This window comes from Rhinoraja longicauda, chromosome 8 (assembly GCF_053455715.1).
Source record: "Rhinoraja longicauda isolate Sanriku21f chromosome 8, sRhiLon1.1, whole genome shotgun sequence".
NCBI classification, from domain to species: Eukaryota; Metazoa; Chordata; class Chondrichthyes; order Rajiformes; family Arhynchobatidae; genus Rhinoraja; species Rhinoraja longicauda.
The window spans coordinates 29458197-29471852 of record NC_135960.1 but is presented as its reverse complement, the minus strand read 5'-3'; the positions used below and the strand labels follow the sequence as shown (position 1 = coordinate 29471852).

Sequence of the window (13656 nt, the reverse complement as noted above, 5' to 3'; positions counted from 1 at the left end):
GGTCAAGTCTGCTCTGGGACAGGTGACCCACCCGGACCAAACCTGTGCTGTACCTGGCAGGAAAATCTCAGACAGCCTGGTGCTGCTGAGAGATACCATTGCCTACGTGCAGGACAGACGGGTGGATGCCTGCCTGGTCAGCTTGGACCAGGAGAAGGCCTTCGACAGGATATCGCACACGTACATGAGGGACATGCTCTCCAAAATGGGCTTTGGGGAGGAAATTAGGAAGTGGATCCATCTGCTCTACACTGATATTTGTAGTGCAGTTCAAATCAATGGGTGGGAATCAGACAGCTTCCCAGTCAGGTCTGGAGTCAGGCAGGGCTGCCCTCTCTCCCCTGTCTTGTTCGTCTGTTGCATTGAGCCCTTTGCCGAATCCATCGGGAAGGATGCGAGCATAAGAGGAGTGACATTGCCAGGCAGTGGGGGCACTCAGGTCAAGGGCTCCCTGTACATGGACGATGTCACCGTCTTCTGCTCGGATCAAGGGTCGGTCCGCAGACTGATTAGCGTCTGCGACCAGTTTGAGTCAGCCACGGGGGCCAGGGTGAACCGCAGGAAGAGCGAGGCCATGCTCTTTGGCAACTGGGCCGACCGATCGTCCATCCCCTTCACCATCAAGCCTGACTTCTTGAAGGTGCTGGGGATCTGGTTCGGGAGGGCTGAGGTGTGTGACAAGAATTGGCTGGAGCAGATAGCCAGGGTGGGGAAGAAACTGGAGCTGTGGAAGCAGCCCTCCCTCTCCTTCACAGGGGAAAATCTGGTCATCAGGTGTGAGGTGCTCTCGAGGCTGCTGTACTTGGCGCAAGTGTGGCCCGTCCCTCCCTCCTACGCCACGGGGATCACCTGGGCTGCCTTCCACTTTATCTGGGGGTCGACGATGGACTGGGTGCGACGGGCCACAATGCACAAGTCGGCAGACAACGGGGGTAAAAGCGTGCCCAACGTCGCCCTCATCCTGATGGCCACCTTCGTGTGTGGCTGCATCAGGCGGAGCGTAGAGCCAAGGCACGTGGGCACCAAGTGCCAATACCTGCTGAGGTTCTACCTGTCCCCGGTGTTGCGAAGGATGGGCCTGGTGCAGATGCCACGCAATGTGCCAGTCAGCTGGACATTGCCGCATCAACTGTCGCTCGTGAAAAGGTTCTTCCGGACCAACACCTTTGACCACAAGTCCATCGGGCAGTGGTCAGCACGGAACGTCCTGCAGGCACTGCAGGGGAATGACTCCATGGATCCTTTGGCGTGGTTCCCAGAGCAGACTGCCCAGCATGTCTGCCAAAATGCCTCATCGCCAGAACTCACCAACAAGCACCAAGACCTGGCTTTGCTGGCGGTGAGGGTAGCCCTCCCAGTCAGATCCATCCTGCACTGCCAGAGCCTCACTACCAGCGCACACTGCCCTCGGGATGGCTGCTATGGAGAGGAGATGGTTGACCCACCTCTTCACAGTGTGTGGATTTGCCAAGAGAGTCTGGAGAGGTTTGCAGGGGTCCCTGTCACGATTTATTCCGAGCAGCTCCATCACAGAGGACTGTTCCCAGGGACGCATTCAGAGACTGACATCGAGTGCTGCTGGAGGGTCATGAACTTGGTGAAAGATGCTCTTTGGTCTGCCCGAGCTTTGTTGACCTCCCTGCAGAGCGAGCTGTCCGTCGGGGAATGTTGCTGACTGGCCCGCTGCAGACTGCAGGAGTACGTGCCGAGGGACGCACTGAAGCTTGGTGCAGCCAACGCCAAGGCCCTGTGGGGGAGGACCACAGTCTAGGGTCCTTCCGCTGCTGGACATGGGGGGCAGGGTGTGGTGGAGACGCCCCTCCAAATAAGGGAAGGGATTCTGTGTAAATCTGGCAATGAATATCTGTATTGAATGTATAACCTCCGGGAATGTCGGATGGAGTTTTTGAAAAGAAAATGTTTTGTAAATATATATTACTGGAATAAAGTATTTTTTGATATAAAGAAAAATATGGGGGAAACTGCACAGCAGGTGAACAATCCCATTACAATCCCATTACAATCCCATTACAATCCCATTACAATCCCATTACAATCCCCTGCTTATGGACAGATGAACAATCCCATTACAATCCCATTACAATCCCATTACAATCCCATTACAATCCCCTGCTTATGGACAGATGAACAATCCCATTACAATCCCCTGCTTATGGACAGATGAACAATCCCCTGCTTATTTAGGAATGGGGAGAGGCAAAGAGAGTTCATAAACACATCACATTCGCAATGCTGTATTTTTTCGCCACCTAGCTTGAGCACTGCTCACAGTTCAAATCCTCAGTGTGTGTGAGTATGGTTATTAACCTCATCATCCTGACAAGTCCTAACAAGTGCACACATTTCTTGTAAGCAGACTTTCCCCAGCCTCTTTGCTAAGGTACCTGGAAAATTGTAAAGAAGTCTTGAATCCTGGCAGTAACTCTACCCTTATGTTACCTGATATGCTCGTCACATTACGTTTAATCGCTCAAAGTCTCACAATTACCAGCTTTGTTTCCAATTGAACTCACAGACGCAGCTCACAGGAATGTTATGTAGATGCAGCAGGAATGTGCGTGCTTGGGAATCTTACATCGTCCTGTAATCAGCATTAGTTTCCCAGCATTGATCAATAACGCCTTAAAATCTTGCATGGCCGAAGAAACAATTTGCGTGTTATTTGCAAGAGAAACTATGCAGGATGTTTCCTCAGGATCCAATCAGAAGAGAAAAGGCGCTTTCTTGATGCCTTGTGTTTTGGTAGAATTCTCAGCAGGTGGAGGTGAAAGATATCAGATCCAAACGCATTGTAGTGCCTGCATATCCACACCGGAGAGGGAGGGGGCACTAAAGGAGCTGGAGTCAAACTCCTGTCACACTGCATAAGCAACTTTACCCCAATATCTCCTCTTCACAGGCCCTGTTTTAACATAACATTTCCATGTGTGAATAGTAGCCAGTTCGGGTTCATATAAAGGAAAACTTACATCTTAGCACCTTTCATTGCCTCAGCATATTGGCAGTGCAGGGATAAATATATTAGAATAATAAAGATATCTTAGCCTTCCATTGGCTTTCACTGGTGACTAATTATAGGCATGGACAACCTTCCACAATGTTAACCCTTTTGAAACCTGGCCCACCATTCTCACCCTGATTTCTTTATGCATCTGCTGATTTGTGCAGGCATTTCATTTTTTAGCCAATAACAAACTTTCCATATTGCACCCAATTAAGGACTACTCTTGACGGAGCGTTGCATCAGAAGCATTGGCATACTGTTGTTTGTCACTCGTCCTTCATCAGTTCATAGGTTATAGGAGCAGAATTAGACCATTCGGCCCATCAAGTCAACCCCACCATTCATTCATGGCTCATCTATCTTTCCCTCTCAACCACATTCTTCTTCCCTCTCCCCATAACCCCTGACACCGGACTAATCAATCATCATTCTTGAGTAAGACGATGATGTATAGTCTACAGCATTGTGATGTTAACAGAGGTGGCTGATTAGTCCACTTTGGGCTTGAATGTTCCTTCCATTTGGGCAACAGAAGCCCAGGAATGCTCCAGCATCAGTCAGTCTTGATTTCTGAGATTTCCTTCAGCCCTTTGCTTCTTCCATTTGGGACTATTCTCCAAAATGGAAACTTGCACAGAGATTGTTGGCAGATTGTTTAACTAATGGAAGCATTACAGCTGAATATCACTCGAGATGCATGTAACTACTTTCCAGTCTGTGATCATGGGAGGTGGTCTGGGAAGCTGTGGAGCATCCTGGACATTAGAGCTCACCCGTTCCATAACACACTGATCAACCTGAGGAGAACCTTCAGCACCAGACTGGTTCTACCAAGATGCAGGACAGAATGCTACTGGAGATCCTTCTTCCCTGTGGCTATCAAACTTTACAACTCCTCCCCCTTCTGTCATGGGGTAGACTGAGACTGACCCCCCTCACCCCCACCCACCCCCCCCTAATCTTTGCACATTCCCCAAGCCTTTCCACTCGTCACTTTAATTCCATGTTTCATGTATTTTATGTTTTGTGTATTTTGTGTTTTTATGACTGTTGGCAGATCAATTTCCATCGTGGAATAAATAAAGTTCTATCATATCGCAGGAATGGATGCTCGTGCTTCAAGAAAATGAATTCAGTTGTATCCCACCCCCTTTTAGAAAGACTGGTATATTTGATTTACACCAGTCTAAGTCTGATGATCATTCCAATTTTCATCCCATAGTGTGACAATGAAAACTGCATTTACCCACTGAGCCATCAAAGAAACCCAATTCATGTTTGCCAAGGTGTGGCAGTGTTTCCATACTGAAAACTGACAGTTTAACCAATCTCAACACCCACAGGATAACATCAAGACAACCCCTGTAATGTACTTGAAACTATGATTCTCCAAATGGAAAATTTGAAGAAGAAAATTGAAAATAGTTTTACTGCAATTAGTCATCCAGGGAGTCACTCTAACCATATTCAGCAGAAGTACTTAATAACGATACAGTGGAGCAGGTGTATCATTCACAGCGCCAGACACCGGGTTCTATTCCTGACCTCTGGTGATGCCTGTGTGGAGTTTGCACATTCCCCCTGTCACTACGTCGGTTTCTTCTTGCTGCTCCGGTTTCCTCCCACATCCCAAAAACGTGTGGGTTTGTAGGTTAAATTTCCTCAGTAAAATTGTCCCTAATGTGTTGGGAGTGGATGAGAAAGTAGGATAACTAGTGCGAATGGGTGATCGGAGGTTGGCATGGACTTGGTGTACCGAAAGGCCTGTTTCCATGCCATATTTCTAAACTCCTTGATAGCCTAGATAATAGGAAAGACTCGTCCAGTCTTTCCTATTATCTAGGCTATCAAGGAGTCTACTTCCTCTCTATACGCTGGTCAAAGACTAATGATTTTGTGGAGGTTGCAGGGAATACTGTCAGTCTTCGAGTGTTCCCACATATAATCTCTGTGTCACATTATTATTCTATCTGATGGGAGACTGTTGAGGCTATTGAAAATCACTCTGATGGTCATTCTTACTGTTCCGTCACTCCTAGGATGACAACCCCTCCCCCGCCCCACCCCACAACTCCACTGATGTATCTTTGCCCTCTCATCCTCGCCTCACTCCATACTGTCAGCACGCCACCATCATAAGTCTCCACTCCCTGTTTCCTGTAACCCTGTTTATCACTGACCTTCAATCTCTCCCGCTTTGTTCACTGAGTGTTTCTGCTTTCCCAAGACCCATTGTAATATGCGATGATGTCTTTTCTCAGCTTCCTTATATTGCATTGTCGCACAGCAAAAATGCTTCCAATCCTCAGTTATCAATGTCCAGTACTCGCATGAATGCAATCAACCAAGCTTTGCTGTCCTTGTGAGTCTATCTTTCTCCAGAGCCTCTCCTGTTGGTAGTTTACTTTAAACCATTTGTTGGTGCGCTGTTATTCTCACTGGGATATCAACAGATTTTGCAATGTTTTTTTTGAAGTGGTAAAGCTATTGTAAATAAGTCCCTGGGAATCCCAGATGCAGTGGCACTACAATAGTTTTGCATGCTAAGGACCAGAGTAGGGGAATATCTGAACAATTGGATGTTATTTCTGCTAATACCTCACCACTCTTTTAATTCACTTTAAAACATTTAGTTTAGTTTAGTTTAGTTTCGAGATACTGCGTGGACACAGGCCCTTCGGCCCACCGAGTCTGCACTGACAGCGATACCCGCACACTAATACTATCCTACACACACTAGGGACAATTTAAAAATATACCAAGCCAATGAACCTACAAACCTGTACTTCTTTGGAGCGTGGGAGAAAACCGGAGATCCCGGAGAAAACCCATGCAGGTCACGTGCAGAACATACAAATTCTGTACAGACAAGCGCCCGTAGTTAGGATCACACCCAGGTCTGTGGCGCTGTGAGGCAGCAACGCTGCCCAAATGTTATCCGTAAAAGGTTACGTAGTCTGACAATAAATTGTCAAGTGAACTATGTTAATTGAAAGGGTGTGCAGGGACCAGGACCCCAGTGAGTAAGAGGAAGTACAGGAACCAGGACCCCAGTGAGTGTGAGGAACCAGGGCCCCAGTGAGTATGAGGAAGTACAGCAACCAGGGCCCCAGTGAGTGTGAGGAACCAGGGCCCCAGTGAGTGTGAGGAAGTACAGGAATCAGGACCCTAGTGAATGAGAGGAAGTATAGGAACCGGGGCCTCAGTGAGTGGGAGGGTGTCCATGAACCAGGGCCTCAATGAGTGGAAAGGGATCATGGGTACAGCAGCCTTAGTGAAGGGATGGTGTACGGAAACCAGGGGCCCAGTGAATGGGAGGAAGTACAGGAACAAGGGATCCAATGAGTGGGAAGGGTAAAATAGTTCTTTGTATAAAATAGTCATCTCCACAAGCCCATTATTCCTAGCTAATTCTAGGAAACCTATCTGCACCCTTTCCAAAGCCTTGGTATTGTTCATGACTGGATACAATGGTGTGTTGTCATGACTGGATGCAATACAAAAGGAGGTATAAAATATCCATTGCACTATATTTTCTATTCTGGGCTTCTATTTATGGTGCCCAAGATTAAAGATGATTTCTCAACAGCCCTATCAATGTTTCTTGTTACCTTCATAGAAAAGTGCCCTGTTATAAGAACATCACAACACAAGAAAATAGGAACAGGAGTAGGTTACTTGGCTCCTCAGTTGTCTCACCATTCAACATGATTATTTCCCTTTTTTTCCCCATTATTCACTTTATATACACCAATCGGAATATATGGTCCCTTCCTGTGTTTTTTCTTTGCCTGTTGTGAGATCATCTCAATCTGGATCTGCAGTTAATACTCTGTCAACCAGACTGTGCCATTCATTTCTGTGAAGTATGGGCCTAATTAGTTTATTTAGTTTGCTGTGAGATTTCATTTGATAGCGGTAAACGTTTTGGAACAGAAGACGCAATTGTCTACTTTAACTGAATGATGTCATTTGAAATAAAGTTATCTTGGGTTTCACAGCAGCACAAAGTGCAGCAGAGCAATTTAAGAGTGTGTTTGTCTATTGCAGACAATAATCAATATCTGACTGACTCACAGGCTGGAATCTAATTGGAAAAGAAGCCCTAGTTTACATGATGTAGGAAATCAGGAACATATCACAATGCACAGAAGCAGGAATTTGTCAGTGAGATGCATCTTTGAATGTAATTGATGAGATCACAGCAATGGATATTGATTCCTGCACAAGACTTGGACTGAGAGTGTAGTTTGTTTATATTTCCAGGAATCACTCGGGTCAAACCTGCGGGATGTGAGAGAAAAATAGAAATTGCTGGAAATGCTGAGTAGGTCAAACATTATCAGTGGGAAGGGAAATAAAGATAACATTTCAGGTCAAAGACCCTTCGTCCGAATTACAAAAGTGCAAAAAAAACAAATTGGTTTTAAATTGGGACGGTTGGGACAGTTATTGGAGCTGCAGCCTCACAGTGCCAGTGGCCCGGGTTCAAGCCTGACCTCTGGTGATGTCTGTGTGGAGTTTGCACGTCCTCCCTGTGAATGTATGTGTTTTCCTCGGGTGCTCGGGTTTCCTCCCACATCCCACAGACATGCATGTTGGCAGGTTAATTGATTAGTGTAAATCTGCTCTTGTGTTAAAATCTATGGGGACATTCTGGGAATATGGGGAAAAAAAGAAATGGGATTAGTGAAGGATGAGGATAAAGGGCCTGATTCTATGTATAGAACAAAGGAAATATCTCTGACAGGGTGAGGAAAGAGCACCTGTTTATGGGACCATTGGGTTAATAGATTAATCAGGGCAGTTACAGATGGTGGAATAAAGAGTCATGTTAAATCAGTAAAATATGAAGCAGGACCATTGTTGAAACCCCAAACCAAAGCAGAATGATGAGAATACCCAGCAGATCAGGCAGCTACTGTGGAGAGAGAAAGCAGAGTGAACATTCTGCTGATGGAGAATGTACAGCAGAACTGGCCACGTCCAATATATGCAAGATCAATGTGGGTTACCTGAAGTTGTAGACTTTAACAGTGAGTCTACAGCGCTACAACATGCCCAGGCAGTAGATGAGGTCCTAATGCTCAGTATTGTGTTGAGCCTTGTGGGTAGAGTAATTGGTGGGGGGGAGACAGGTAAAGTGGAGAGGGGACAGTATGACAAATTAATATAGCAGGAAGCCACATTAAACTGCGGATGCTGAAATCTTAACCAAAACACAAAGTGCTGGAGGAACACATGGGAGTAGCAAATGCAACAGACCAGGTTTGATGGGGGTGCATGTGACCCTGTGTCTTAATTAGAAGGACTGCTGGAGTCGCTGGATGGAAGGGAGGGATGGAGAGGGACAGGTTTTGCATTTTCCTTCCTTCTAGAAAAATGGGAAGTCAGAGCTATTGCTGAACGCGAAGCCCGGACCTGTGTGAGGTTCTCTCCGTGTCTAGTGATTGGTGGTGAAGGGAAACCTTGCTTCGTGATACCCAGCGAACTGCCCTCACGGTCACTGCCCTGATACGGCTGTTTGGACAAAGAGTTGATCTTGGCTCAGGGCGCTCGTTCAGGAGACCATGGGCAGCAAATCACCGGCTCAGTCAATAGCGCCTTGAGATTAACGATTTTTATTCACAAAATGCTGGAGTAACTCAGCAGGTCGGGCAGCATCTCGGGAGAGAAGGAATGGGTGACTTTTCGGGTCGAGACCCTTCTTCAGTCTTCAGGTCAGTCTGAAGAAGGGTCTCGACCCGAAACATCACCCATTCCTTCTCTCCTGAGATGCTGCCTGACCTGCTGAGTTACTCCAGCATTTTGTGAATAAATACCTTCGATTTGTACCAGCATCTGCAGTTATTTTCTTATACTACCTGAGATTAACGAACTGCGAGTGGGGGCGAGTGGGGGTTGGGGGAGAGAGGGGGTGGAGGGGGAGATGTTTAACCCTGAACATTCCCTGAATTACAGCAAGTCTTAAGAAGGGGTCCTGACCCAAAGCGTTCGTTTCCCTCCACAGATGCTGCCTGGCCCACTGCCTCCCTCCAGCGGATTTATTTTGCTCAAGATGCCAGCATTTGCCGGGTTCTTGTATCTTCATTTTCGGGATTTCTGGATGTATGCCCACCTTGTTGGAGCGCTGAAGCAGTGACTGACCCGGGTGGTGCTGGTAGCGCAAAGCTGAGGGGGGGGGGGGGGGGTTTAAATCACTCTAACCCATCGCATACACGACGGGCAACAGGCTGGACGTGTATTCCGTGATCGCGTTGTTGCAGACAAGCTGTGTGGAGCAGGGGCAGTGAGTGAGGTGGGGTGGCGGGGCAGTGGGGAATGATCGTGTGATGAGTGCAAGCTTGGTGCTGCCTGCTGCCGGCTGCCGGCGACAAGGAACAGCGGCTGCATTTAAATAGCTGGGGTGGCGTTTATTTGTAGCCAGCCTCTCGCCAGTCCTGGTGTGTGGGCGGGGAGTTGCACAGCCACCCCGAGGGTGTTGCTGCTCTTCGCTGTCATTTACCGTCTGGGGTTGACTGTGTGCCTGAGCTCTCTCTCTCTCTCTCTCTCTCTCTCTCTCTCTCTCTCTCTCTCTCTCTCTCTCTCTCTCTCTCTCTCTCTCTCTCTCTCACTCTCTCCACACTGCATGTCGGTGTGGGCTGTCAGAGCAGGAGGAGCTCGCACCCAGCGCTCTCCAGCCGCGGGGACCGTCCAGACCCGTGTGGGGATGAGCCTGGCTGCCGGACGGCCACACTGAGTAGCCGGGCTGCCCCCCTCTCCCTCTCTGTGCCTTTCCCAGCCCCGGACCCTGGACTCGGACCCTGGAGAAGATGGGCAACAGTTTCTCCAACGTGTCGGCTTTCCAGTCGCTGCACATCGTGATGCTGGGGCTGGACTCTGCGGGGAAGACCACCGTCTTGTACCGGCTGAAATTCAACGAGTTCGTCAACACGGTGCCCACCATCGGCTTCAACACGGAGAGGATCCGCCTGGGCAACGGCTCGGCCAAGGGCATCAGCTGCCACTTCTGGGACGTGGGCGGCCAGGAGAAGCTGCGGCCCCTCTGGAAGTCCTACAGCCGCTGCACCGACGGCATCATCTACGTGGTGGACTCGGTGGACGTGGAGAGGCTGGAGGAGGCCAGGAGCGAGCTGCACAAGGTGACCAGGATCTCGGAGAACCACGGCACGCCGCTGCTGGTGATCGCCAACAAGCAGGACCTGCCCAAGTCGCTGCCGGTGGCAGAGCTGGAGAAGCAACTGGCGCTACACGAACTCAGCCCGTCCACCACCTGGTATGTCCAGCCGGCCTGCGCCATCATTGGCGAGGGGCTGCACGAAGGGATGGACAAGCTGTGCGAGATGATCGTCAAGAAGAGGAAAGCCCTGAGGCAGAAGAAGAAGCGGTGATCGCTGAACGGACAGAGGACTGGGCATTCGGCTCACTCTGAACCCTCGGAGCTCCTGTAGGAATGCACGCAGACAAGGCACACACACATTTATCCAAGCCAACTCGAACTAAGCCACCCACCAACTGACTGCACTGGCAGTATCATTGGCAGCGAGACCCGAGTGAACAGTGCAGAGTGCCCCGGGGGGACCGGCTGCAAGCACCGAGGGGGGAGAGGTGGCTGGATGAGACTTCTCCTTCAACCTTCTGCTTTGCTCAACCGGGTGGACACGGGGCGAGGAACCTTCCACGCCAAGGGCGCAGGACGTTCGCGGTCTCCATCCACCCTTGGTCTTCTGCTTGGGGAATGGGCTGGCCATTGACACGGCGGCCCCCTCCACCGCCCCACGGCTAACCTCTCCCTGCCCCGTCCGGCAAGTGTTGGAAGGAACGGCTCCAAGCTTTTGTTAGAGAGATGGTGTGGAGAAGGTCAAGGTCCGACGAATGGAGAAGGCAAGACAAAAGAGGATGTTATTGAACGGAGCTGGTGCAGAAAGTAAAACTGTAACCCCGGCCCTGACCCGCGGTTTCGTGTTGCTGCCTTTTTGATTGTACCCTCTTAAGTTTAATACTTTCTAGCCGAATGTTATAAGCTGAAATAGGTAAGGCTGGCCCTCACCTTTAAGTCGTAATTAGGTACTGTATTTATCTGCATGTCTTTGACGGTCAGGATGAATGATGATCTTGAGATAATAAAGAACAACCTTGTGATAAAAAAAAGGATCATGTGGTGCTTTCTGTCCTTCGCAGAGGTCAGCTCTTGTCTTGTTATTTTTAAATTCACTGGCTTGTCCCAATTTCATGCTCCCGCCCCAGATTCTTCCTCTGTTATGTGCCACATTACCTCACTGGAGCAGCGCCAGAATACCCCCCCCCCCTCAGATTAGTGCAAATTAACTATGTATAATTACAATAGAAATTACATGTTGTGAGTGCATTGCATTGTATTTTTTAATGTAATGTTCCATGGAATGAGTAAATGACGTACATCTCCATGTGTGCACATACCTCCATACTCCACACGGACGTATATCTTTGAATTTTGTGCACACAGACGTTCACAACATGGCCCAATGATTTTATTAAATATTAGACCTGCAAAATAATTGCTATCACCTTACATAAATATGGTGCTCTATTTTTTTAATAAATAACTATGACAAGATTCGCATATTGATGAGCCCATTTGCAATAAGTCATTTATTTTATCGTTTCCCGGGCGCATTCAATGTGCCAACTGAAATATTTCTGGTGCATGCAGTGAATATGCTCGAGGAAAAGGCGGAGAATGAAGATTCATGAGCCAACTGTCCTTTTGATGAAGTCAGGAAGGATAATGTGGGCTGGAATTCTTGGATCCACAGGTGGAAGATTTTGCCATTGAGCCTCGCATTGCCCAAGGGCTGGAAGGTAAATGAGCGAGTAATCGCCTGGGACAGCGGCAGAGAAGTCATCACTGATTCTAATGTATGCACTTTTGATGGGATGGCATCTCCTGAGAATAAAATCCACTTGAAATAGGGTAAATCACATTCGATTCATTTTAATGGTTTTTAGATAAATTGTTCACGGTATTTGTGCTGTGGCCAGGTCGGAGCAACACCACAGTATTGGAATTTGCACATTTGATGTCCATGGTTGCGAAGGCACAGAGATACTCAAAATCATCCACTGATCCAGGGTCTGCTCCCCTCGAGGTTATCTGGAGGAACACACAACTAATTGCTGATAAATCTGACTGAATGCAGATGAAAAGGAGTGTAAGAAAATAACTGCAGATGCTGGTTCAAATCGAAGGTGGGCACAAAATGCTGGAGTAACTCTGCGGATCAGGCAGCATCTCAGGAGAGAAGGAATGGGTGACGTTTCTGGGTCGAGACCCTTCGTCAGACTGAAGTCTGAAGAAGGGTCTCGACCCGAAATATCACCCATTCCTTCTTTCCTGAGATGCTGCCTGACCCGCTGAGTTACTCCAGCATTTTGTGTCTATCTTCGAATGCAGATGAAATATTCGTGCTTACATTCCAATTATGTTTGAATAAGGGCCCAATATTCTGGAGAAGATAAACATTTTCTTATGTCTATTCCTATCGTAATAAAAATACATTTTCCCTAACTAGCTGCACCAGAGGTAAAACCCATGCATACATCTAAACTTGCAATTTATTGCACTTTTTACCCAATATCACTCATTTAGATATTGCACTTTAAGTAGTCTAACCCCACAGTCAAATTATGAATAAAACCAGTTTAACCCTTTAAATTAAATAATAGACTAGGAACAGGTTAAATATTCAGTAGGTACATAATATCCAGACAACATTTATGAACTAATAGGATCTACCAAATGCATCTGTGCCATCAAGCTCCCCAGAATAAACCCTACAATCCAGTCATTCTCCCTTTTCATTATATTTAAAATATCCTCTCAAGAAAAAAAAACCAACATTCCTACTGTTTGGAAAGGTATGGTTGCTGGCACATCTAATTTGAAAATATATTTTGAGTGACTGTGGCTTTATTAATATGTAATGAAGTTTCCCAAGGAAGCATTTTATGAAGGCACTGACCCTTTATAAATAATGGAAATCATTATGATCTACTTACCACCTATCACAAAGACACATAAATACACGTATTTGTACAATATTCTGTGTGCATGCAGATGTACCCGCACCTGTGTGTGTCTGCTTTTGCATGCATCCGTTTTAGTTGCATGCATTTGTGTTTGTATGTCTTTATCCAGTCTGTGTTTGCATGTGAAGGGATGTGTGTATATTTATGTGCATGTGTGTGATCATACAAATAGACAATAGACAATAGACAATAGACAATAGGTGCAGGAGTAGGCCATTCAGCCCTTCGAGCCAGCACCGCCATTCAATGCGATCATGGCTGATCACTCTCAATCAGTACCCCGTTCCTGCCTTCTCCCCATACCCCCTCACTCCGCTATCCTTAAGAGCTCTATCCAGCTCTCTCTTGAAAGCATCCAATGAACTGGCCTCCACTGCCTTCTGAGGCAGAGAATTCCACACCTTCACCACTCTCTGACTGAAAAAGTTCTTCCTCATCTCCGTTCTAAATGGTCTACCCCTTATTCTTAAACTGTGGCCCCTTGTTCTGGACTCCCCCAACATTGGGAACATGTTTCCTGCCTCTAATGTGTCCAATCCCCTAATTATCTTATACGTTTCAAT

The 13656-nt window shown here is 47.4% G+C and overlaps 1 protein-coding gene across 1 annotated transcript; it reads left to right on the top strand.

The window, feature by feature from the left end:
- Positions 1–9439: 9439 nt before the first annotated feature.
- Positions 9440–11262, top strand: arl4cb (ADP-ribosylation factor-like 4Cb). The gene has a single exon (XM_078403486.1). It carries the CDS (start codon positions 9838–9840, stop codon positions 10414–10416), a length of 579 nt encoding a protein of 192 aa, XP_078259612.1. The 5' UTR covers positions 9440–9837; the 3' UTR covers positions 10417–11262.
- The last annotated feature ends 2394 nt before the right edge of the window (positions 11263–13656 follow it).

What these genes read in the sequence shown, in the direction of transcription:
- arl4cb (XM_078403486.1), top strand. Translation starts at nt 9,838, where the DNA reads ATGGGCAACAGTTTCTCCAACGTGTCGGCTTTCCAGTCGCTGCACATC.